The following is a 26,921-nucleotide window of genomic DNA, read 5'->3' on the forward strand; positions in this document are numbered from 1 at the left end:
AAGCACTAATAGTTTCAATGCACTTCACACCTCCAGGTCAGAACAATCCAGCGCCAGCGTGTTGCTTATAAGCTTTGGTGAGACTGGCTACGCTTGTTATTTTACTTCATTTTCACTTTTTACTGATTTAACGATGCCAAATACTTAGGCTTTATATTTAGGAAAAGTCAGGAGTGGGGAAATGTAGTTTCAATGACGTCAGAATGATTAGATATTCGATACATCTAGTGACACGCTGTGGCTGTCCCAGTGTATAGCAGTAGCCATGAAGTTAATCATGTTCTTAGCCTTTGACTGACTTTTTCATCCGACACATTTCTAAATAGAGTGCACTGCAATGGGGGCTTACCTGGAGATCTATTTGATAAATAGGATCCTTCAAGGCATCAGGGTCTTCCTCATCATCATCTTCATAGTAATCATCATCTGCACAATGACAGAAATGACCTCTCTCCATCTCCAAAACAATTTAACTTAAAATACAGAACAATACTACGCCTCACTGTGTTTATTAGAGTGTAAGTATGTACTTGCGTGTGTCTGTGGCTGTGTGTGTATGGGTGTGTCAGTGTGTGTGCTAGTGTGTGCGTCTGTTTGTGTGTATGTGTCTGCGAGAGTGTCCTCACCATATTTATTAGAAGCAATGAGGTCTGAAAGTAGCTGCCCTGCTGGGCCTTCATCCTCATCATCCTCCTCCTCTTCATCTTCCTGCTCCTCCCACATATCTGTTGAATCTGCGGAAACGCGCACCCAGTGATTCAACACGGTCACACAACACTACAGTCGAACACACTGACCCACCCACGTGTTCCTCTTTGCGTACATGAGTGTCCACGCGCGGCGGTCCGTGTGAGATCAGAGCGCATGAGAACGTGTGTCTGTGTGCGTGTATCCATGCATGTGTGTGCATTTCTGTGTGTGTGTGTGTGTGTGTGCATGCGTACGTGTGTGTATGCATGTGTGTGTGCGTGTCTGATTATGTGTGTGTATGAGAGCTGCTCTGTTGCGGTGTGTGAGAGCTGCTCTGTTGCGGTGTCTGTATGAGAGCTGCTCTGTTGCGGTGTCTGTATGAGAGCTGCTCTGTTGCGGTGTGTGTATGACAGCTGCTCTGTTGCGGTGTGTGTATGAGAGCTGCTCTGTTGCGGTGTCTGTATGAGAGCTGCTCTGTTGCGGTGTCTGGGGGCAGGACAGCGTCTCGCTGGCGTTACCATGGCTCCAGTCTGCAGCTGCACTTCTGGTGGTGTTGGCCTCCACCACTGAGGACAACTCGTTAATGATCAGCTTGAAAATCTTCACCAGCAGAGGGATATTTGTCCAGCGTTCAGGGTCTACAAAAAAATTAATTCGTAATATAAAAAAACAGACATTTCTCTAAAGCTCCCTTTTAAGGACACCTCATTCTGAAAGAAAAAATGTCCTGACTTAACAAAATAAATAAATAAATAAACAGGCATTCTTGAACAAAACAGAGAATCACAGAAGGGGGAAAATATGAACAGCAGCTAAAATATGGAGAAAAACTCAAGAGGCACACACTTCTCCCATTCTCAGAACAAATACCACCTGAGCACAGTCTCAAGTTAGCCTGCGCTACCTGAGCAGTCTCCATTTAGACTGCGCTACCTGAGCACAGTCTCCATTTAGCCTGTGCTACTTAGGCACAGTCTCCAGTTAACCTGCGCAACCTGAGCACAGCCTTCAGTTTGCCTACGCTACTTAGGCACAGTCTACAATTAGCCTGCACTACCTGAGCACAGCCTTCAGTTTGCCTGCGCTACTTAGGCACAGTCTACAATTAGCCTGCATTACCTGAGCACGGCTTCCAGTTTGCCTGTGCTACCTGAGCACAGTGTCCAGTCAGCCAGTGCAACCTGAGCACAGCCACCAGCTAGCCTTTGCTACCTGGCACTTTGCTGTGATCCACAGGTAAAACACAGCAGACCTAAGGCCCTAACCTGCAGACGCCACGGGTGCTTGGCAACACATTGTCGCTCTGGGCCTAAAACCCTCCCTGGGTACTGCTTTAGCAAACCGTACCCCCCCCCCCTCCCCCACGCACTGCGTCCCAGGTGCTGCACTAAGAAAGCCTCTTTGTCCCGAGCGCAGGGGTCATCTCACTCTTGGCACTTTTGGAGCGCGTGCGGATGCCCTCGCTGGCGCTGAAGATCTCCTCGCCCTTCACCACGATGTCCTGCAGCCGCTTGTCGTTGGTGTTGAGTCCATGCTGCAGCAGCTTACACAGCGCCACCGTGCTGCAGGGAGGGACACGACTTTAGGAACGAAACGCAGTGTTTCTGCGTGGGGGTGAGGATGGGGGTGCGGGTGCGCCGAGTTCACTCAGGACCTGCCTACAGGTCTGGACCCAGGCCTCAGCTAAAGTGATGTCAAATTCCTAACATCTTGCAGAAAAAGATGAATCTGGACCCATTTGGCACAATTTAATTTCATATTTCATAGAACAAATACTGTCTTAGAGGTGTCAAAATTTACAGTATTTTCAGAAACACATAACTACCTGTAGTGTAACAGATTGATATACCCTTTCACGGTTATTTCAGAAACACATAACTACCCTGTACGCACAGAATGTGTATATTTACAGTATTTCATAAACACATAACTACCCTGTACGTACAGAATGTGTATATTTACAGTATTTCAGAAACACATAACTACCCTGTACGTACAGAATGTGTATATTTACAGTATTTCAGAAACACATAACTACCCTGTACACACAGAATGTGTATATTTACAGTATTTCAGAAGCGCATAACTACCCTGTACATACAGAATGTGTATACAGTATTTCAGAAGCCCATAAATACCCTGTACCCCCAGAATGTGTACATTTACAGTATTTCAGAAGCACATAACTACCCTGTATGTACAGAACATGTATATTTACAATATTTCAGAAGCACATGACTACCCTGTACACACAGAATGTGTACATTTACAGTATTTCAGAAGCACATAACTACCCTGTATGTACAAAACATGTATATTTACAGCATTTCAGAAGCCCATAAATACCCTGTACCCCCAGAATGTGTACATTTACAGTATTTCAGAAGCCCATAAATACCCTGTACCCCCAGAATGTGTACATTTACAGTATTTCGGAAGAACGCCCTGTGGGGGGGGGGGGTGATGAGGCCAGAGGAGGCTGCGGTGAGCTCACCTGACTTTGCCCTCGTACTGGCCGTAGAACAGGTGCTGGCGGCTCATCCACTCGGTCATGACGAACTCGAGCGCGGGCTTCCCCGTGGGGCCCGGCAGGCTGCACAGGAACTCCAGCAGCGGCTCCAGCTGGGAGTGCACCAGGTGCGCGAACACCATGATCAGGGACTGCGGTGGGGGACCGGCATAGGTTAGAGGCTCACCTGAGAGGCCAAACAGGGTCACAACATCCCACTTTCATTTTACTGTGTGTGTGTGTGTGCATGTGTGTGTGTCTGTGTGTGTGTGTGTGTGTGCACATGTGTGTGTGTCTATGTGTGCGTTTATGTGTGTGTGGGCGCATGTGTGTGCACATGTATGTGTGTATATGTGTGCGTGTATGTGTGTGCACATGTATGTGTGCGTGTATGTGTGTGCGCGCACATGTGTGTCCACATGTATGTGTGTCTATGTGTGCGTGCGCATGTATGTGTGTCTGTGTGTGGGTGTGTGTGCATGTGCGCACATGTATGTGTGTGCGTGTATGTGTATGTGTGTGTGTGTGCGCATATGTGTGCGTGTCGTTTTTAAAAACATCTAGACTTTCCCCCCTTTTTCCCCCCCAGTTGTATTGCGTGAGCTGCAGTGGCATGGCGGTGGCTGATCCTGGTATCCAGGAGGACAATGCTGACGATCAGTGATTCGCATTCATGTGTTTGCATTGGCTTCCAGTCAGCGGCTGTAAAACCCACACCCCGGGAGACAGCGGTCCCACAGTGCACTGCGGCAGGGAGCGGATCACCTGCATGACGCTGAGCGTCTCGGCCTGCTGCATCTTGCTGAGGATGGCGCGCAGGATCTGGTCCAGGTTGTCGCCCAGCTGCGTGCCGGCGTGGGCGATGAGCGTGGAGACCAGCCGGCCCACGAAGGCCGCCGTGAACTCGGACGTGCGCGGGTCCAGGAGCTGGCTCACCACCTGCATCACGTACCAGAGGCCCCCGCGGCCCTGCTCGTCCCGCCACTGCCCCACCTGCTCCAGCGCCACCGAGACGTACGCGCGCAGACACTCGCCGCCGTTCTGGGGAAGGCGGAGCCCGGCGTCAGACAGCAGCCCCGAGCTCACATTAAAGCTCCATGATCACCGTACAGCAGCGTACACCGGACCAGACACACGCTTAAATACACTGAGCACTACTCAATCAACAGGGAATAAGAGACCAAGCAGGGTGGGGTGGGGCTGAGGGTGGGGACCAGGGTGTGGCTGAGGGGGTGGGGCAGGGTGTGGCTGAGGGGGGAGGGGCAGGGTGGGGCTGAGGGTGGGGACCAGGGTGTGGCTGAGGGGGGTGGTGCAGGGTGTGGCTGAGGGGGTGGGGCAGGGTGATGCAGGGTGTGACTGAGGGGGCGGGGCAGGGTGATTTCGGGAGGGCAGGGCGTGTACCTGCATGGTAGCGTTGTCGTCCGTGTGCAGGGTGCAATGTGCCACCACAGGGAAGGCCTGGCAGATCAGCATCTCAGAGAGCGGAGGCTTGGTGTGCCGCACCACCGTGGTCAGGATGTCAATGGCCGTCTGAAACATTCACACACAGCAGCGAGTTAAACACTGCCATTCACACACTCACACACACACACGCACGCACACACGCGCACGCACACACGCACACGTGCATATACACATATACACATATACACACACACACTCACACACCAGCGAGTTAAACATCGTCACTCACACACCAGCGAGTTAAACATCGTCACTCACACTCACACACACACCAGCGAGTTAAACACTGCCATTCACACACACACACACACACACACACACACACACACACACCAGCGAGTTAAACATCGTCACTCACACTCACACACACACACACCAGCGAGTTAAACACTGCCATTCACACACACACACACTCACACACACACACGCATACACACACACGCGCACACACGCACGCACGCACGCACGCGTGCACACGCGCACACACACGCACGCACACACACACACACGCATACACACACACGCACACACACGCACGCACGCACGCACACACGCACACACGCACACACGCACACACGCACACACGCACACACACACACACACACACACACGCACACCGCGGGGTGTACTCACTGCACACAGCCCGGCGGGGATCTTGTCGGACGGCGCCTGCATGATGCTGATCAGGGTGGGGATGAGCCGCATCTGCATGGGGCCCTGGCACGCCTCGATCTGCGCCAGCTCCTTAAAGATGTCCTGCGCCAGCGACGCCACCACCGGGTCTGGGGGGAAGGGGGGGGGGAGCAGGGTGGGGGTAGGTAAATAATTAGGGGCAGAAACAGATATGCCTCCTCTGAGTGGGGGGGGGGGGGGGGGGCAGTTGAATCTGGATGCATGAGCGAGTCTGAACGGCGGGTGTTACCGTTGCTGTACTTGGGGAAGATGGCGATGGGGAGTGGTTAGGGTTAGGGTTAGGGTTGCTGTACTTGAGGAAGATGACGATGGGGAGTGGTTAGGGTTAGGGTTGCTGTACTTGGGGAAGATGGCGATGGGGAGCGGTTAGGGTTAGGGTTGCTGTACTTGGGGAAGATGGCGATGGGGAGCAGTTAGGGTTAGGGTTAGGGTTGCTGTACTTGAGGAAGATGGCGATGGTGAGCGGTTAGAGTTAGGGTTAGGGTTGCTGTACTTGGGGAAGATGAGGATGGGGAGCGGTTAGGGTTAGGGTTGCTGTACTTGAGGAAGATGGCGATGGGGAGCGGTTAGGGTTAAGGTTGCTGTACTTGAGGAAGATGGCGATGGGGAGCGGTTAGGGTTAAGGTTGCTGTACTTGAGGAAGATGGCGATGGGGAGCGGTTAGAGTTAGGGTTGCTGTACTTGAGGAAGATGGCGATGGGGAGCGGTTAGGGTTAGGGTTAGGGTTGCTGTACTTGGGGAAGATGGCGATGGGGAGCGGTTAGAGTTAGGGTTGCTGTACTTGAGGAAGATGAGGATCGGGAGCGGTTAGGGTTAGGGTTGCTGTACTTGGGGAAGATGGCGATGGGGAGCGGTTAGGGTTAGGGTGTTGCTGTACTTGGGAAGATGGCGATGGGGAGGCGGTTAGGAGTTAGGGTTAGGGTTGCTGTACTTGGGGAAGATGGCGATGGGGAGCGGTTAGGGTTAGGGTTGCTGTACTTGGGAAGATGGCGATGGGGAGCGGTTAGGGTAGGTTAGGGTTGCTGTACTTGGGGAAGATGGCGATGGGGAGCGGTTAGGTTAGGGTTGCTGTACTTGAGGAAGATGGCGATGGGTGAGCGGTTAGAGGTTAGGGTTAGGGTTTGCTGTACTTGGGGAAGATGGCGATGGGGAGCGGTTTAGGGTTAGGGTTGCTGTACTTGGAGGAAGATGGCGATGGGGAGCGGTTAGGGTTAGGGTTGGTGCTGTACTTGGGGAAGATGAGCGATGGGGAGCGGTTAGGGTTAGGGTTGCTGTACTTGAGGAAGATGGCGATGGGGAGCGGTTAGGGTTAAGGTTGCTGTACTTGAGGAAGATGGCGATGGGGAGCGGTTAGGGTTAGGGTTGCTGTACTTGAGGAAGATGACGATGGGGAGCGGTTAGGGTTAGGGTTGCTGTACTTGAGGAAGATGGCGATGGGGAGCGGTTAGGGTTAGGGTTAGGGTTGCTGTACTTGGGGAAGATGGCGATGGGGAGCGGTTAGAGTTAGGGTTAGGGTTGCTGTACTTGAGGAAGATGAGGATCGGGAGCGGTTAGGGTTAGGGTTGCTGTACTTGAGGAAGATGGCGATGGGGAGCGGTTAGGGTTAGGGTTGCTGTACTTGGGGAAGATGGCGATGGGGAGCGGTTAGAGTTAGGGTTGCTGTACTTGAGGAAGATGGCGATGGGGAGCGGTTAGGGTTAGGGTTGCTGTACTTGGGGAAGATGGCGATGGGGAGCGGTTAGGGTTAGGGTTGCTGTACTTGGGGAAGATGGCGATGGGGAGCGGTTAGGGTTAGGGTTGCTGTACTTGAGGAAGATGAGGATGGGGAGCGGTTAGGGTTAGGGTTACCGTTGCTGTACTTGGGGAAGATGGCGATGGGGAGCGGTTAGGGTTAGGGTTGCTGTACTTGAGGAAGATGACGATGGGGAGCGGTTAGAGTTAGGGTTGCTGTACTTGAGGAAGATGGCGATGGGGAGCGGTTAGAGTTAGGGTTGCTGTACTTGAGGAAGATGAGGATGGGGAGCGGTTAGGGTTAGGGTTGCTGTACTTGAGAAAGATGAGGATGGGGAGCGGTTAGGGTTAGGGTTGCTGTACTTGGGGAAGATGGCGATGGGGAGCGGTTAGAGTTAGGGTTGCTGTACTTGGGGAAGATGGCGATGGGGAGCGGTTAGAGTTAGGGTTGCTGTACTTGGGGAAGATGAGGATGGGGAGCGGTTAGGGTTAGGGTTGCTGTACTTGAGGAAGATGGCGATGGGGAGCGGTTAGAGTTAGGGTTAGGGTTGCTGTACTTGGGGAAGATGGCGATGGGGAGCGGTTAGGGTTAGGGTTGCTGTACTTGGGGAAGATGGCGATGGGGAGCGGTTAGGGTTAGGGTTGCTGTACTTGAGGAAGATGGCGATGGGGAGCGGTTAGGGTTAGGGTTGCTGTACTTGAGGAAGATGGCGATGGGGAGCGGTTAGGGTTAGGATTAGGGTTGCTGTACTTGGGGAAGATGGCGATGGGGAGAAGTTAGAGTTAGGGTTGCTGTACTTGGGGAAGATGGCGATGGGGAGAAATTAGAGTTAGGGTTACCGTTGCTGTACTTGAGGAAGATGGCGATGGTGAGCGGGCAGATCTTGCTCTCGGCGCCGGTGGTGAAGGCCGGGTCCACCGTGCAGACGATGCAGAGCGTCTCCATCACCAGCGTCAGAACCTCGGAGCTGAACTGGGCCGCCAGCTGCACCAGGCCGTCCAGCACGCTGGGGAGGAAGGGCTGCAGCACGTGCGTGCTATCCGACATCTTCAGCTGGTCGCAGTACCTGCAGGGGGCGCATGCAGGGCATCAGGAACGCTTATCTGAGTACAACTATTTACAAAAAATACAACATATATATTATCTTGCAGTTTCCTGGACACTTTGAAGGCTAGAAAAAAAAGTGACTTCACAAGGTCTTCAAAAAACAGAATTGGCCGTTTAGATATCCGTTCAGACGTCTGAAAGCTGTGTGTTGCTGCTGCAGCACGTTGAGTGGGTGCATCTGCCCCACTGGCACTAAGCACATGCAGGTGGGAGGACTGCAATCTTCTAACTGCCCACATTATCCGGCACAGCCGTGGACAATTGAATTCACCATCAAAAATTTATTTTAAGACAACATTCCCTTTTAAAAGAAGACTTCGCCCAAATTCTAAATGCTTTACATTATGTTAATCTTCTTGCGCCAATCTAAGCAAAAAAAAATACATTTAGCAAAATGACTATGTACAATTTTCATACATTTTGTTCTGTGAGTTTCTCACAACAAACGTAATTTGGCAGAGTCAGAAACTGGACTGGGATAGTTTAATATCTCAAACTCTTGAGCCAGTACGTTTCAGTCTGGAGTCTAATAAAATGTGCGCGCATAAGAAGAGATTTGCAAAGCAGTGGCAACATTATCATTTGGCCAGCTGTAAGCCCATTAAATGCATGCACACCGGGAAGTGTTCCTCAACCGACAAGAGAGAGAGAAAGAGAGAGAGAGAGAGACAGCAAGATAGAGGGAGGGAGAGAAAGAGAGATAGAGAGGGAGGGAGGGAGAGAGATAAAGAGAGGGAGGGAGAGAGATAAAGAGAGAGAGGGAGAGAGAGGGAAGGAGGGAGAGAGATAAAGAGAGAGAGGGAGAGAGATAAAGAAAGAGGGAGAGAGAGAGAGAGAGAGAAGGACAGGGAGAAAGAGAAAGAAAGAGAGAGAAAGAGAGAGAGAAAGAAAGAGGGAGACAGAGAAAGAGAGAGAGAGAGCGAGAGAGAGAGGGAAAGATAGAGGGAAGGAGAGAGAGAAAGGGAGAGATAGAGGGAAGGAGAGAGAGGGAGAGAGAGGGAAGGAGAGAGAGAGGGAGATGGAGAGATAGATAAAGAGAGAGAGGGAGAGGGAGAAAGAGAAAGAGAGAGAGAGATAGAGAAAGAGAGAGAGAGGGAGAGATAGAGGGAAGGAGAGAGAGAGAGAGAGAGAGATAGAGGGAAAGAGAGAGAGAGAGAGAGAGAGAGATAGAGGGAAAGAGAGAGAGGGAGAGGGAGAGGCTCACCCCCAGATGGCACGCACGGCGGAGATCCTGACGGAGGGCGGCTGGCTGTCGTGCAGGCCGCTGACGGTGGCCTGGAGGAACTGCTGGATGAGCTCGGGGGACATGGCGGCCGTGAAGCGGCTGGCGGCCCACAGGGCGCGGCCCAGCAGGAACGGGGACGCGGCTGGAGGGAGCAGAGCGGACCCGGGTCAGACGCCATCGTCCCAAAAACCAGCAGCATCCTGCTCAACGAACAGCTACAACAGCAGACCTGACCCCCCATCCTCACAAAACACCTTCAGCATCCTGCCCAACGAACAGCTACAACAGCAGATCTGACCCCCCTTCCTCACAAAACACCTTCAGCATTCTGCCCAACGAACAGCTACAACAGCAGATCTGAACCCCCCATCCTCCCAAAACACCTTCAGCATCCTGCCCAAGGAACAGCTACAACAGCAGATCTGACCCCCCATCCTCCCAAAACACCTTCAGCATCCTGCCCAACAAACAGCTACAACAGCAGATCTGACCCACTTTCAGGGTCTGAGTTTATGATGTTTGTGTGGATCAGATCATTTTCCTGAACCACTAAAAACCCTTCAGACACTAGCAAACTCCTCTGCAGATTACTAATCAGTTTTCTTTTCACATCCAGAACAAAATTTCACGTTCATACGACGCATTTTGGGGGGTAGTTGCGCACGTTTCCTAAAAGATTCTCTGGGATCCTGCTGGCTACAGTTACAGTGTTTCAGGGACATATTTTACCAAGGGTAGCATCAGACCCCATATGGACCCAAACCTGACGCAAAGCTACTGAGGAACCACAGCCGTGCCCCCCCGCCCCGCCCCGCCCCACCCACTCACTCACCCGCCAGGTTGAGGTCCGCCAGGATGACGTTGGCCAGGAAGCCGTGCATGTCGAACTGGACCCGGCCGCTCTTCACGTTCTCCGTGATGATGCTCTTCACCGAGCCCAACGCCAGCATGCAGGCCTCATGGATCTTCCACCTGAGATCCACACAGCCGACATCAATCACACAGTCAGTCAACATCAGTCACACAGTCAACATCAATCACAGTCAATCAACATCAGTCACAGAACCATACAGTCAATCAACATCAGTCACAGAACCATACAGTCAATCAACATCAGTCACAGAGCCACACAGCCAGTCAACATCAGTCACAGAGCCACACAATCAGTCAACATCAGTCACAGAGCCACACAGACAGTCAACATCAGTCACAGATCCACAGTCAGTCAACATCAGTCACAGATCCAGTCAGTCAACATCAGTCACACAGCCACACAGCCAGTCAACATCAGTCACAGATCCACAGTCAGTCAACATCAGTCACAGAGCCACACAGCCAGTCAACATCAGTCACAGATCCACAGTCAGTCAACATCAGTCACAGATCCAGTCAGTCAACATCAGTCACAAAGCCACACAGCCAGTCAACATCAGTCACAGAGCCACAGTCAGTCAACATCAGTCACAGATCCACAGTCAGTCAACATCAGTCACAGAGCCACACAGCCAGTCAACATCAGTCACAGATCCACAGTCAGTCAACATCAGTCACAGATCCACAGTCAGTCAACATCAGTCACAGAGCCACACAGACAGTCCACATCAGTCACAGATCCACAGTCAGTCAACATCAGTCACAGATCCAGTCAGTCAACATCAGTCACACAGCCACACAGCCAGTCAACATCAGTCACAGATCCACAGTCAGTCAACATCAGTCACAGAGCCACACAGCCAGTCAACATCAGTCACAGAGCCACACAGTTAATCAACATCAGTCACAGATCCACAGTCAGTCAACATCAGTCACAGTGCCACAGTTAATCAACATCAGTCACAGAACCACACAATCAGTCAACATCAGTCACAGATCCACAGTCAGTCAACATCAGTCACAGAGCCACACAGCCAGTCAACATCAGTCACAGAGCCACACAGTTAATCAACATCAGTCACAGAACCACACAGTCAGTCAACATCAGTCACAGAGCCACACAGACAGTCAACATCAGTCACAGAGCCACAGTCAGTCAACATCAGTCACAGAGCCACACAATCAGTCAACATCAGTCACAGAACCACAGTCAAACAACATCAGTCATAGAATCACACAGTCAGTCAACATCAGTCACAGAACCACAGTCAAACAACATCAGTCACACAGTCAACATCAATCAGTCAATCAACATCAGTCACAGAGCCACACAGTCAGTCAACATCAGTCACAGATCCACAGTCAGTCAACATCAGTCACAGATCCACAGTCAGTTAACATCAGCCACAGAACCATAGTCAGTCAACATCAGTCACAGAGCCACAGTCAGTCAACATCAGTCACAGAGCCACAGTCAGTCAACATCAGCCAAGGAGCAAACACATACCTGCCTGCCAAAGACCGCAATCAACAGGAATCAATGTGCTTATGTATTTGGAATCAAAGCTGTGAACTGCTTCTCAGAATTAAAAAAGGTAATGACTGACAATCCAAATATGTATGCCAGGCTATAAATTCACTCTGTAAAACACAGCTGGTTTTGACTGACAATCCAAATCCAAATCCTCCTTCAGCTACAAATTCCATCCTAGATTTACAGTTGAACTTTCGACCGCAAATTCAAATACACGCTTATTCACAAGTGATGAGGTCCAGAGTCAGAATGAAGCAAACCCCTCAGGGTTGTGAAGAGGCCGAGCCCCCTCCTGGCCCCACCCCCTGCCCTCACCAGTGCTCATTCCCACTGTTCTTGGCTTGCTCTGCCTCCTGCAGGTGCTTCGTAGCGGCTGCAGCCAACGCTGCCGCGCTCTCATTCTGGAACTCCGCGGCCACTGCCTGGCAGGAATGGGGGGTGGGGGGGGGGAGGGCGCAGGGGGTCACCAAAGATTCTACAGGTTCACCAGACTCAGCTTCTTTAATACCACCAATGGCCAATGAGAGATCGCTGTTAGAAATTAGCTCTGGCTATAAACACATATACAACACATCTCATACTGCTTCGGCATCATATCAAAGCTAAAATGTGTTTGTCCCCAACAAATGAACCAGCTAATATCCAAGAAATGTGGGCACTATCGTCACCATACCCATAGTCGGACACATGCCCAAACCCGGACACGCTCCCTTGTGGCGTATGTCCCATCCTTTTCATTGAAAATGTCAAAAGGACATGGGCAGAAAAAGTATATGGGCATATAAGCGTTTAATAAACATAACCCTGCATAAAATGGGTCAATTCGGCACTGGGTGACGGTATCGGCACAGTCCACTCTCGCAGGCTTTGAATGGGGGTGCCTGTCTATGGGTAGGCTAGCCGTGCAGCTAGGCTAACCTGCGAAAGTCTCCTAGTTTTCCCACTAGGAAGAAAATAAGGTTAGCTGACCTTATAATTCATATATATATATGTGTTTGTGACAAGTGGTGCTTTGTTTTAAGCTGTTTATTTATCGGGTAAACGGACATGGAACAACACAGGGACACATTATTATAGGAAAATAGCGAAAAAGCATCTGTCTGCAGGCAGCCTGGCGATAGGTATGCGTGAGGCTCGGCGCGTAGCGTACCAGCAGCAGGTCCTGCGCAGAGATGCGCACGGTGTAGGAGAAAGTGTCGTCGTCTTCGTCCTCCACAAACTGCTGAGGGTTGGCCGTCCACACCTTGATCTGTGAAGACGAAGCAAATCACTGGCAGTTCCCCTTGTGCAGCAAGTTTCAATCTTTTCCAGCCAAGTGAACCAAAAGGGTTTAGCCTAACTCAAAGCCTAAAAGATGGCGTCATAAGAAAAGGGAAAAAAGGCAATAATACACCATGTAGATTACACTGTACATGGCACTAGTGTGGGTGGATTTAGGGTAACCTGAGCAGAATGTACAGTTAAAAGGAACCAATTTTAAAAAGAAAGACGACATGATCTTCCATAAAAACGAACCCAGACCTGCATCAAATAATTGTTTGAAACACTTTAACCCTTCTAGACACAAATAAAATAGCTGCAAATTACTACAATTTCTTTACAAAAGAAACCTCAACTTTTAGCTATATTCAGAACAAAATTTCTCAAGGATCTGTTGGAGAGTGTTCTGGTTTTACCAGCTTCTTAAGAGAACGTCCTTCAGTATCAGAGTCGAGTCTGGGGTATCAAGAGCCGGGTCTGGGGTATCAAGAGCAGGGTCTGGGGAATCAAGAGCCGGGTCTGGGGTATCAAGAGCAGGGTCTGGGGAATCAAGAGCCGGGTCTGGGGTATCAGAGTCGAGTCTGGGGTATCAAGAGCCCAGTCTGGGGTACCAAGAGCCGGGTATGCGGTATCAAGAGTCGGGTCTGGGATATCAGAGATGAGTCTGGGGTATCAACAGCTGAGTCTAGGGTAACAAGAGTCAGGTCTGGTGTATCAGAGGAAGGCCCATGGCATTAGAGGCAGGTTTGGGGCATTAGAGGCAGGTTTGGGGTATTAGAGGCAGGGCTGGGGTACTTCAGCCAGGTTGGGAGTACTAGAGCCAGGTCGGCGGTATTAGAGCCAGGCCAGGGGCATAAGAGGCAGGTCAGGGGTATCAGAGGCAGGTATGGAGCATTAGAGGCAGGTCCGAGGCATTAGAGGCCGGTCAGGGTTATTAAGAGGCAGGTCAGGGGTATAAGAGGCAGGTCAGGGGCATTAGAGGTAGGTCGGGGGCATTAGAGGCAGGTCTGGGGCATTAGAGGCAGGTCTGGGGCATTAGATGTAAGTCTGGGGCATTAGAGGCAGGTCTGGAGCATTAGAGGCAGGTCGGAGGCATTAGAGCCAGGTCGGGAGTATTAGAGGCAGGTCTGGGCCATGCGAGGCAGGTCTGGGGCATTAGAGGCAGGTCTGGGGCATTAGAGGCAGGTCCAGCATTAGAGGCAGGTTGGGGGCAATAGAGGCAGGTCAGGGGCATTGGGGGCATTAGAGGCAGGTTGGAGGCATTAGAGGTAGGTCGGGGGCATTAGAGGCAGGTCGGGAGTATTAGAGGCAGGTCTGGAGTATAGAGGTAGGTCGGGGGCATTAGAGGTAGGTCTGGGGCATTAGAGGCAGGTCTGGGGCATTAGAGGCAGGTCGGGGTTATTAGAGGCAGGTCGGGGGCATTAGAGCCAGGTCTGGGTCATTAGAGGCAGGTCAGGGGTATTAGAGGCAGGTCGGGGCATTAGAGGCAGGTCGGGGGCATTAGAGCCAGATCGGGGCATTAGAGCCAGATCGGGGGCATTAGAGGCAGGTGGGGGCATTAGAGGCAGGTCTGGGGCATTAGAGGCAGGTCGGGGCATTAGAGGCTGGTCTGGGGCATTAGAGGCAGGTTGGGGGCATTACAGCCAGATCGGGGGCATTAGAGGCAGGTTGGGGGCATTAGAGGCAGGTCTGGGGCATGAGAGGCAGGTCTGGGGCATTAGAGGCAGGTCTGGGGCATTAGAGGCAGGTTGGGGGCATTAGAGGTAGGTCGGGGCATTAGAGGCAGGTCTGGGGCATTAGAGGCAGGTCTGGGGCATTAGAGGTAGGTCGGGGGCATTAGAGGCAGGTCGGGGGCATTAGAGGTAGGTCGGGGTTAATAGAGGCAGGCTGCGGGATGCCTCACCTGCTCCTCGGTGATCTGCATGTACAGGATGACGTAGTAGATGAGCTCAGGCAGGGCCTTCTTCACAGTGCTCTTAAATCGGCTGTTCTCCAGCAGGGTGTGGACAAACTCAAAGATGCTGAACACCAGGTTCTCAAAGCCCAGCACCTCCCCTGCGGAAAGGTAAGGGGCGAAAGCATTTTGGGATGAACATTCTTCAGACGTTCTGTACAACCTATCATCTATACGCTGTAACTATTTTTAGCCACATGCATTACATGCACTCCAATACTTGCCTTTTTCCCCCACTGAGGAAAAAAACACAAGTGCAACATATCAACCCTGATCCTCAATTTGGCCTCAGCGCAAAGAACAATCACACACCATCAGAGTCGACAGGGTCGTCCACCTCCTCGGTGTAGTTCACTTCCGTTCGGACATAGGTGCACTGTGAAGTTAAGGAACGTCAGCCGCCAGACAAGCTCAAGTTTAGCGACGGCAGAGTTTCTCAGGACCTCTTCATGAGCCAAGCCACAATTAACTGTCAATCACCAGCCTGCCTCAATCTGGTTCAGCTGCAGTGACTCTGCCCAGTGAGTCACTTAACGCAAACGGTAGTTCCAGCTGTTTTCAAAGCTAACAAAGCCTCCTTCTCCCATCTCTATGCAAGTCGTGATCAGAAAGTTCCCCTGCCTCCCTCATCCCTCCCACAACAGTGACCTTCAAAAAGCGCCAAGTAGTTTGCATTAAGTTTACTCATTTAGCAGATTCTCTGATCCAGAGCACTTAGGAACCTGCATACTAAATGAGTAAGTGTAGACGTGTCATCACGCAAAAATACTGTGTAAAGTTAAGCAGCACAGCTGGCAAAAGAGGGAAGTATTGTGCTATATGCAGCAGTGCTGATTTGCAGATGTGGCATTAAATATAAATCTGAAACATGGCAGGGAGACCGCCCGGAGGCCCACAGAGGCTAAAGGATATAAAGCCGCGCTCTCGGTTAGCGTGTTCCAGACAATGGGCAGGATCTGCTGCATGGAGGTCACCATGGGCTTGGGGAAGTTCTTCACCAGGGCCGTCACCGCCTAGGAGGAGCGTCAGATTGCATCAGATTCACTCCATCACCCTGCCCCTCACCCTGCCTCTCCGCCTTCCCCTCACCCTGCCTCTCCGCCTTCCTCTTCCTCTCCCCCTTCCCCTGCCTTTCCCCCTGCCCCTTCCCCTGCCTCTCCCCCTGCCTCTCCGCCTTCCCCTCACCCTGCCTCTCCCCCTTCCTCTGCCTCTCCCCCTGCCCCTTCCTTCCTCTCCCCCTTCCCTTCTCATCCCATGCCCCTTCCTCTCCCTCTCCACCTTCCTCTCCCCCTGCCCCTTCCTCTGCCTCTCCCCCTGCCTTTCCCCCTTCCCCTTCCTCTCCCCCTTCCTCACCCCCTGCCTCTTCCTCTGCCTCTCCCCCTTCCTCTGCTTCTCACTCTGCCTCACCCCCTATATATTTTTCATAGGTACACTGTATATGTTCACAAGCTCCTCCAGCTCCTCCCTGGGATCCCAGCGAGCACACATCACCTTCAGGACCTCCATCTTGAGTCCGCTGTCGGAGGACGGCCCGTCGGGCATCTGCAGCGCTTGCACAAAGGCCTCGGTGAACTGCTGCACTACAGGGAATATCAGGGCTTTGGCTGCACCCTGGAGAGAAACAGAGAGCAGCACCATCACTGCACACCTACAGCACAAAAGCACAGTCCTGCTTCTCCTCTCTAAGTTCAGTGTTCAGCCTTCCCCCTTCCGTGGCACACTTTCCAAATGTACACAATCTCATGGCACACCACTCTCAAAAGCCAGCCACGTACTGACGCTGATATGATGCGTCAACAGTAGGCCGACATGTTCTTACGAGGTTTTAATTGAGCAATATACATTTTAATTACAGCTCTTTTAATGACAGCACACCGGTTGGGAAACGCCGATCTAGCCACATAAGATGCTAATGTGATAGAATCGGCTCAGGGCACGTCTGATCCTCTCTCACCTTCTCCAGCTCCTCGATGGCAGAGATCAGGTTGGCACAGGTGGTGAAGATCTCCACGGCTCTGGAGCGTGTGCGAATGCTGTAAACCTGCAGCGGAAAGGAAATGACATACGAGAGCTCAGGCTGTGATACAGTAGATCTGCAGTGGACAGGAAATGACATACAAGAGCTCAGGCTGTGATCACATCGCATCATGCTCTCTACCAACCAGACGTTGAATAAAATCCACATTGGAAACTAGAGTCTAGTGATGCTGGTAAAATTTTGAAGGCACTGCTGTTTTTTTCACAACACGTTACTAACCCAAAGCATACAATCATTATGAATGTGAAAGATTCTGTCCTGAGTGTTGACCTAAAGAGATATTTTCTTTTTAAATTGTCAGTGACACTGACGGCAGGAACTTTTCCTGGTGTCTAAAAATTATATTATATTTGACCCTGGCCTGACAGCGAACAGAATGCAATTTTGCTGTCAGTTTTTTGTGGACAGCCAACAGAACGGCAAGCTTCTGTTGTGGTGTACTGGTCAGACCAGCTGCCTGTCACCCTCCTAAGAGCTGCTGCATTAGCGACACAACACTGCCTCTAGCCTGCCAGCTATGGCCGCACCTCGGCCATGGTGAAGATCTTGTACATCTCTGGTAAAATCACCGGGGCAACCAGCGGCATCTGCGTATCCGTGACCTCACGGGTAAACTCTGCAGGAGAGAGAGACTCAGAGTAAGGGAAGGAGGGAAAGAAAGAGACAGCGGGGCAGAAAGAGAGACAGAGATATGGCTGTACAACAATCACTGTCACTTAGAATAAAAAGAACAAAAAAAACTACATCCAAAATTCTCCTCGACTTCAACACTGACCTGCAGCAGAATAACGCGGCACCAGACTGCAAAGAGCCAGCACAGACTAGAGAGATTGACAGGTGAGAGGGCATACTCATGAGCACAGACAAGTGGGATTGACAGGTGAGAGGGCGTACCAGTGCGCATAGATGAGACATTGACAGCTGAGATAGCGTACCCGTGCGCACAGATAGGTGATTGACAGGTGAGAGGGCGTATCCGTGCGCACAGATTAGTGATTGACAGGCGAGAGGGCGTACCTGTGAGAACTCTCATGGCTCCGTGCACGGCGTTGATGTCGCCGCTGACCAGCATGTCCATGAGCAGGGTGAAGAGTTGGGGCCAGGCCTCGGGCCAGTCCCAGTGCGCGATGGCGGACACCGCGTACGCCACGCTGGAGCGCACCTTACTGATGGCCTCCCGCAGACCGCCTGGGAGCAGCTGCCGAATCGCCGCCTTCGCCTGGGGCGGGACAGAGAGAGAGCATCAGCGCTACCGCTGCCATGCGCACACATACACTATACACTGCACACTATACACTGCACACATACACTATACACTGCACACATACACTATACACTGCACACTATACACTGCACACATACACTATACACTACACACTATACACTGCACACTACAAACTATACAGTACACACCATACACTGCACACTATACACTACACACGCACTATACACTGCACACTATACACTACACACGCACTACACGCACACTACAAACTATACAGTACACACCATACACTGCACACTATACACTACACACATACACTATACACTACACACTATACACTGCACACACACTATACACTGCACACTATACACTACACACATACACTATACACTACACACTATACACTACACACATACACTATACACTACACACTATACACTGCACACACACTATACACTGCACACTATACACTATACACTGCACACTATACATTACACATTATACACTGCACACTACAAACTATACATTACACATTATACACTGCACACTACAAACTATACAGTACACACCATACACTGCACACTATACACTACACATTACACACGGCACACTATATACTACACACTATACACTGCACAATACACACTATACACTGCACACGACAAACTATATGCTACACACTACACACGCACACTACAAACTATATAGTACACACCATACACTCACTACACGCACACTATACGCTACACACCATACACTCATTACACACACACTACACAATACACACTGCAAACTATACACTACACACCATACACTATATAAGCACTACAACACTATACACTGCACACTACAAACTCTACGCTACACACCATACATGCACACTACACAATACACACTATACACGCACAACACACCATACGCACCACACTAAACACACACTGCACACTATACACTACAAACTATCCGTGCACGATACATTGTACAATACACACTATACACGCACTATACACTGTACAATACAAACTATACACTGTACACGCTGCACATTAAACTGTACACAGACTATACATACTACACACACAACACACTATACAATATGGACTATACATGCACTACACACACAATACACACTATATACTGTACACACTGCACACTACATGCACTACACACTATACATGCACTACACACTATACACTGTACATACATGCACACAACACACTATACACACACAATACTATACAATACACATGCACTACACTCTACACACCATACATGGTGGCCGTGAGTTTATGAGTCTGTACTCCCTGAATGGCGGCTGTATGTTTATGAGTCTGTACTCCCTGAATGGCGGCTGTGTCTGTGAGTTTATGAGTCCGTACTCCCTGAATGGCGGCTGTGTCTGTGAGTTTATGAGTCTGTACTCCCTGAATGGTGGGTGTGTCTGTGAGTTTATGAGTCTGTACTCCCTGAATGGCGGCTGTGTTCGTGAGTATATGAGTCTGTACTCCCTGAATGGCGGCTGCGTCTGTGAGTTTATGAGTCTGTACTCCCTGAATGGCGGCTGTATGTTTATGAGTCTGTATTCCCTGAATGGCGGCTGTGTCTGTGAGTTTATGAGTCTGTACTTCCTGAATGGCGGCTGTGTCTGTGAGTTTATAAGTCTGTACTCCCTGAATGGCGGCTGTGTTCGTGAGTATATGAGTCTGTACTCCCTGAATGGCAGCTGTGTCTGTGAGTTTATGAGTCTGTACTCCCTGAATGGCGGCTGTGTCTGTGAGTTTATGAGTCTGTACTCCCTGAATGGCGGCTGTGTCTGTGAGTTTATGAGTCTGTACTCCCTGAATGGCGGCTGTGTCTGTGAGTTTATGAGTCTGTACTCCCTGAATGGCGGCTGTGTCTGTGAGTTTATGAGTCTGTACTCCCTGAATGGCGGCTGTGTCTGTGAGTTTGAGTCTGTACCCGCTCAGAGGTCTCTGGGTGCCGGAACTTCTCCGACTGGGAGCACCAGTGCGTCTCCACATACTGCTTCAGAATGACAGAGGCCAGCTGAGAAAGAGGAAGGTTGTTAGTGCACGTGCTGCACGGTAAGTATCGCGCATTTCACTCGCACTTAATATCCAGACTTCGCTAAATCTGCAGAAGGGGAAGTGACTACTTTGGACTGTGAAATTACATTTTCAAAACTTCTCATGCCTTTCTACTTTTCTTTTATATCCCCGTTTGGAATGAAAGGGCACTCAGTTAAACGTCCTCCCATCGTTTCAAAAGGAAGCACACAAGCCTCTCTGTCCTCCAAAAAACACAGTGCCACTGCTGCTGGCACGTGCGACTGCTGCCTGAAACCCCGCCTCCCTGGACAACACCGGCCAATCGTGCGTCACTGCACAAAGCTAATGCTTTTCTTTACATCTGAGACACTTTCTTTACGTGTGAAGCCTGGGGCTCATTTCACAAACCAGGATTACTGAATTAGCTGTATAACTGCACTGAGTAAAACACGGAACAGCTTTTCCCCTCAGTCCATGTTCCAGATCTGGGAGGGCTCCGGGTTTTACTGATAGGCCCCTGATGTTTGAGTCAGGCTGCGTGCACCAAGCCAGGGTCAAAAGGCCTGAGACATTTTCACATCTATTTTCACCAATATTCACAACAAGATGTTTTCACGTGATTGTTACGCTGTGGTCAGGAACACGTTTCATTGCAAATTCTCAGGGATATACAGGAATGTTTTCATATCTGAACAGCAGATAAACAGTCAAAGCGTTTTGAACGTGCTGTTGAGCCAGGTGAGGCATGCACACGGCGTGTTAAGGTTTCGCTACTCACCTGTCGAATCGCGAGGGCTCCCTGGGGGTCGACGGTCAGTTCCGCCAGGTGAACTCCAAACTCTGGAACACAAACACACCAGGAAGAAAGCAGGTTATGCAAACGTCTTTCTCTTCGATAATAAATGAGGTAATGGGCTGGTAACAAACATGTAATAAGGTCGACACCTTAAATGTGCCTTAGAGAAATATTCTTTGTAAGAATTTTTAAGGAACTGCACTACGTGCATACCTAAGTGAAATAAAAGACATTCCTTCATTCCTTTCAAAATGTTTTCCCCTTTTCTAACCCAGCGCTTAAACACTTCCAGCCTCTGCTTTTCTAACCCAGCGCTTAAACACTCCCAGCCTCTGCTTTTCTAACCCAGCGCTTAAACACTCCCAGCCTCTGCTTTTCTAACCCAGCGCTTAAACACTCCCAGCCTCTGCTTTTCTAACCCAGCGCTTAAACACTCCCAGCCTCTGCTTTTCTAACCCAGCGCTTAAACACTCCCAGCCTCTGCTTTTCTAACCCAGCGCTTAAACACTCCCAGCCTCTGCTTTTCTAACCCAGCGCTTAAACACTCCCAGCCTCTGCTTTTCTAACCCAGCGCTTAAACACTCCCAGCCTCTGCTTTTCTAACCCAGCGCTTAAACACTCCCAGCCTCTGCTTTTCTAACCCAGCGCTTAAACACTCCCAGCCTCTGCTTTTCTAACCCAGCGCTTAAACACTCCCAGCCTCTGCTTTTCTAACCCAGCGCTTAAACACTCCCAGCCTCTGCTTTTCTAACCCAGCGCTTAAACACTCCCAGCCTCTGCTTTTCTAACCCAGCGCTTAAACACTCCCAGCCTCTGCTTTTCTAACCCAGCGCTTAAACACTCCCAGCCTCTGCTTTTCTAACCCAGCGCTTAAACACTCCCAGCCTCTGCTTTTCTAACCCAGCGCTTAAACACTCCCAGCCTCTGCTTTTCTAACCCAGCGCTTAAACACTCCCAGCCTCTGCTTTTCTAACCCAGCGCTTAAACACTCCCAGCCTCTGCTTTTCTAACCCAGCGCTTAAACACTCCCAGCCTCTGCTTCATTTCGCTCCGCATCGCGCACATCATACTCCAGATTCGACCCAATTCGTTACTGAACAGACCGTTTCTTACAGAAACCCATTTCTGCAGCTGGATATTTTTACCACGGCAGCTGTAATTAACTGCGTTCCAGGAGGAACGTATCCAGTCCACAGAACACAGATGTAACACGCGACACCAGGTTTTCAATTTCTGGTTATTATTGTTCAAGGACACGAGCTTATCGATTTACCCCATTCCACCCCCAAGCCGCTCACCGGTCGGTAAACGAAAAACCGAACTCATATACAAGCCCAGACATGGCAAAACGTTCTCCCTTTCTGCTTATGGTGTGATTATTCCCTGACATCAGAAATCAGTGAATGAAATCGGCGACTGCGCTGCGCTGGTCGAGATGCAGTGCACTCGTACCGTCACTAGTTCTAACACACAGCGAAGCCCAGTGCTTCTCATACACTGACTTCATTTGAGCTGCCAGGCCAAACAGATTTGTCCCCGCCCAAAAAAGATTTTTTGCATTTGCTTTATTTCTGTAATTCTTTTTCCCTGAAGACTGTTCTACATTTCACGCACTTTAAAGGCCAAACCAAAGTTCAGACCAAAGATTCGCAACAGTCGAATTACAACTGGTGACTGTTTTAAAGATTTTCTATGGCCAACGTTGGTGGACACTCGTCAGAAAGATTCTAATTCGCTTTTTCATTGGACTGTTACAGTTAGTAAGACTAACCTTAGTTAAGGTAAGACAAATTTTGCATGCATCTACTCAGCATACTTGACGGAGGGCAGGTGGGGGTAACCCAATTAATAAATGTTAAGGAGGCACGTAGACCAATTGTCATTTGTTGGTCATATCCGTTTAACCCTTTTAAGAGTAGGTTCTTTGGAATGTTTTTTCTAAATTCTACCAGTAGCTAAATTCTACCAGTCGTGATTGTGACATCAGCATTAGAATGTAGATTAAGAACATTCTAAACATATATTTGTGATGTCACAATGTAAAAGGGTTAATATACGTTAAGTATTTAATATATTATTTTAGTTCACTTATTTTTATATATGAAATTTTGTGGCAATGGGCCACAGACAAATAACCCCCCCCCCCCCAAAAGATTACCAGCACAAATAAATTTCAGACCTGTGGGAAACACTGGATGCATTTATTAATAACAACATAAATGACAGCTGAAGACTGTTGTTATGTCCCTGTGGCCCAGGCTACAAGTGAACTGCACACTGGCGTGCAGAGCAGCTTGGCTAATCGGTGTAATTTATGGAAAAAAAGAAGACAACATAATGGCAAAGGGCCCTGCAGCAATGCAGTCCAGCACCCTGGTGACAGGGTGAGCAAGGCCAAGGCCAAGGCCAACCACAACGGTGAAAAAGCAGAACACTGCCCATGCATACGATTACAGCAGTGCTATATCCCCACCCACTATCCCCTCACTGTGCAAGGGGCAGGGCTAAAGCTCCACCCAAGAGCCGCCACTCTCTGCCAGGGGGGATTAGCAGAGAGAGAGGCCATAAGGCAGGAGACAATGTTACTGCTCACCCCTCTACTGCACCCCTACTGCACGCCCCCCCCCCCTCAGAAACACAGCCTGAGCAATGTTACTGCTCACCCCCTACTGCACCCCCCCCCCCAGAAACACAGCCTGAGCAATGTTACTGCTGACCCCACTGACCCCCCTCAACCAGCCTGAGCAGCGCCCCACCCCCAGAAACACAGCCTGAGCAATGTTACTACTGACCCCCAACTGCACCCCCCCCTCAGAAACACAGCCTGAGCAATGTTACTGCTGACCCCTACTGCACCCCCTCGCACAGCTGTATTCTCTGACCCCCTACTGACCCCCCCAGAAACACAGCCTGAGCAATGTTATGCTGACCTCCCTACTGACCCCCCCCCTCAGAAACACAGCCTGAGCAATGCTGACCCGTACCGCACCCCCCCAAACACAGCCTGAGCAATGTTACTAGACCCCAACTGCACCCCCCCTCAGAAACACAGCCTGAGCAATGTTACTGCTGACCCCCCTACTGCACCCCCCCCTCAGAAACACAGCGTGAGTAATGTTACTGCTGACCCCCTACTGACCCCCTCGAACACAGCGTGATATGTTACTGCTGCCCCCTACGCCCCCCTCAGAAACACAGCCCGAGGTCACCACCACAGCAGCCCTCCTGAATATCAGACAGCCAACACAATCAGGCATTTAGTCCCAGAATAGAGTTCTATGTGGGGGGGTTCTGTGCTCGCTCTGCGGGGGACAGTGACCCCTGATGACAAACAGTCAATTCGTCTTTTTCATTTTCACCATCATCTTGACATGATTAAACCCAATAAAACATGGTCTTACACGACTGACATGATTAAAGCCAATAAAACATGGTCTTACACGACTGACATCTAGAAAAAGGGGACAGGCATGGCGACTCAGATTGATTAGAAAAACCTCCAATATAGTCTGGGGTACAGTATGTCCCAGAAAATCAGAGTTCAGGCTGTAAAAAATAATGTTGGACCCCTACTGCAGGAAAGAGAACCTTGAAAATAGAGTTGTTGAGATTCCTCAGAGTGGTGCCAAATGGTAGTCCTGGACTGTCAAACCTATCACAGGCAGTGCACTATGCGATGCACCAGGATATAGACCTGTTACAGAACACAGAGGAAACGCAAAGCCAAGAAACACAGGCTTCGTGAAAAAGGAGGGAAACGTGGAAACTTGGAAAGACACAGCTGAAGCAGAAGACTCTCTCCAGCTGGGCGATGATGGATCAGTCTCAGCTGGTGCCCCCTGTTGGCTGGAGGCCAGTTTCATCAGGAGACAGATGGAACATGTAAAAATGTAACATATTATATTCACAAATGGATCTCGCACAGCGGTATACATTCTGTATGCCAACCCCACTGCGTGTAGCTGTGATGAAGTTAGATAGTGTGTCGAGTGCCACAGAAACACTGTCACTCTAGGCTTCACCCACAGTACCTCGCACAGGGAAGTTACATTGTGTAGTACTGTACACTGCATATCCCACAGTTTCAAGTGGTATATAGAATATGTTTTGAGTTATATTCTAGGCACTAGAATATAACTCAAGAACACAGTACATACTTTGGTACCTGAGGCCTCCAACTCCTTCACCAGTTCCTTTGTTGCTGTCTTTGGGTTCAGTTGAACCTTTCAGACCAAAGTTTGTTCAGCCCCGGGAACTAATTTGTGTCTCCTTCCTGAACGATGCAGTGTCTGTGTGGTCCCAAGATTTTTATATTTGCATACAATTGTTTGTACAGAGGCTCGTGGTACCTTCTGTTGTTTGGAAATTGCTCGTTGACTTGGTGTATGTAAACATTTGACCCACTGTAATTCTGATATAGTGAATTAAAGCTGAAATAAAACTGTCTCTAATCGATTGTTTTAAAATTACCTCTGATGTGAACAAAGTAGATGCCCTAATAGTAACATTGTCACAAGCAGTAACATTGTCTATGTAAACTTTTGGCCTCAACTGTACATGCTGCCCTTCTATTCTCAGTTCATGAATTACAACATCAAAAGTCGATCAATTAGAACAAAAATGTTCAGCGCAAGGAACTGAATGTATATACCACTTATATGGATCCAAAATTGGCAAAATGAAATTCAGGATTGCCTTTGACCAAGATAACGTTTTTTTTTTTTTTTTTTAAACACTGCACTCAAGTATTTTCACATATATTGCCCTCTAGTGCACATCGCATAAGAACATCAAAATAACACACCACCAAACCAATTCACAAAGTACTATCGTCATCAGTTTAAAAACACAGGCAGACTAGGAGAGACAAAAAAGCCGTCCATGGTAGGTTTTTGCAAAATGGAAAATACGTGCCAAAATGGCGGGATTTTCCCATTACATCTGGCAACCCTGGCAGTACATTATAGTACACTGGTCAGAACCAAATGGATAGCATAAATTACTCAGCATTGCGAAACATTCCGAGTGAGGGATATCGGCCAAGGCAACAGAAATGACCAGCTGCGACTCACCCCTGCAAACCCCAAATCCAGACAGCACGTTACTAGCAGATGATGACTGTGGGATACATGCGTCAAACCCTTTACCCGGTTTGCTCATTTCTTGGACCGACCGTAAGGCTGGGGGTATAAGCTTGCCTACACACTGTTCGGAACAAGGCCAGCTATCGAACGCTACTGGGCATGCCTATTTATCCAAGTGAGTCTGGTCTCTCGAATCCTGGGACAAAACCCCGAAGTTGATGTTAAATCTCCAGATGCCAATGCTGGAATTGCATCAGTTACCACGGAAAATAGCTAGCGGTGTAGATATATACCAAGTAACTTCGGCTATCCTGTAGGTACAAGCCACCTGGATTATGGAGTGGGCACAATCTTTCGCTGTTCTTAGCCCATTCCATGAGTTTTCTGCCGTCAGATAACTAACGTTAACTAGTTATCTGGTCGTAAAGGTTAAGATCAATGCACCTCCACCAGCCTTAGCATACGATTTTACTGCAATATTGCTCATCGTTATTAAGGTAGGAAGCAAGTTAGATATTTACCAAATTGCTTCAGAAATTAGCTATAAACTACATTGGTCTGGGGTTTTTTTAAACATTCAAAATGCACAAGCGAGCTAGCTATGACAGCTTGCATATATTGCTACTGCTAGCTAGGGTCTGTGGCTTACTAGTTTCATGACGCGTACCAAGCCAGTTCACAATCTACAT

General features: G+C 49.7%; 1 protein-coding gene across 1 annotated transcript in view; it reads right to left on the minus strand.

Annotated features, from left to right (window-relative positions):
• The window catches only part of LOC135235003 (importin-9), a 29,775-nt gene that overhangs the window by 2,375 nt on the left and 479 nt on the right, over nt 1-26,921 (minus strand). The window contains exons 2-23 of the mRNA XM_064300184.1: nt 21,131-21,192; nt 20,264-20,350; nt 18,097-18,298; nt 17,607-17,695; nt 16,996-17,082; nt 16,533-16,652; nt 15,954-16,054; nt 15,354-15,412; nt 14,991-15,142; nt 12,978-13,076; nt 12,143-12,249; nt 10,253-10,392; nt 9,400-9,562; nt 7,928-8,154; nt 5,297-5,445; nt 4,601-4,729; nt 3,965-4,240; nt 3,185-3,351; nt 2,119-2,252; nt 1,209-1,328; nt 627-734; nt 350-426 (exon numbers count right to left, since the gene is read on the minus strand). Coding sequence (XP_064156254.1) covers nt 350-426; nt 627-734; nt 1,209-1,328; nt 2,119-2,252; nt 3,185-3,351; nt 3,965-4,240; nt 4,601-4,729; nt 5,297-5,445; nt 7,928-8,154; nt 9,400-9,562; nt 10,253-10,392; nt 12,143-12,249; nt 12,978-13,076; nt 14,991-15,142; nt 15,354-15,412; nt 15,954-16,054; nt 16,533-16,652; nt 16,996-17,082; nt 17,607-17,695; nt 18,097-18,298; nt 20,264-20,350; nt 21,131-21,192 — 2,855 coding nt within the window. The remainder of the gene's footprint in view (nt 1-349; nt 427-626; nt 735-1,208; nt 1,329-2,118; nt 2,253-3,184; nt 3,352-3,964; nt 4,241-4,600; nt 4,730-5,296; nt 5,446-7,927; nt 8,155-9,399; nt 9,563-10,252; nt 10,393-12,142; nt 12,250-12,977; nt 13,077-14,990; nt 15,143-15,353; nt 15,413-15,953; nt 16,055-16,532; nt 16,653-16,995; nt 17,083-17,606; nt 17,696-18,096; nt 18,299-20,263; nt 20,351-21,130; nt 21,193-26,921) is intronic.

Source organism: Anguilla rostrata, chromosome 11, assembly GCF_018555375.3.
Source record: "Anguilla rostrata isolate EN2019 chromosome 11, ASM1855537v3, whole genome shotgun sequence".
In the NCBI taxonomy this organism is placed as follows: Eukaryota; Metazoa; Chordata; class Actinopteri; order Anguilliformes; family Anguillidae; genus Anguilla; species Anguilla rostrata.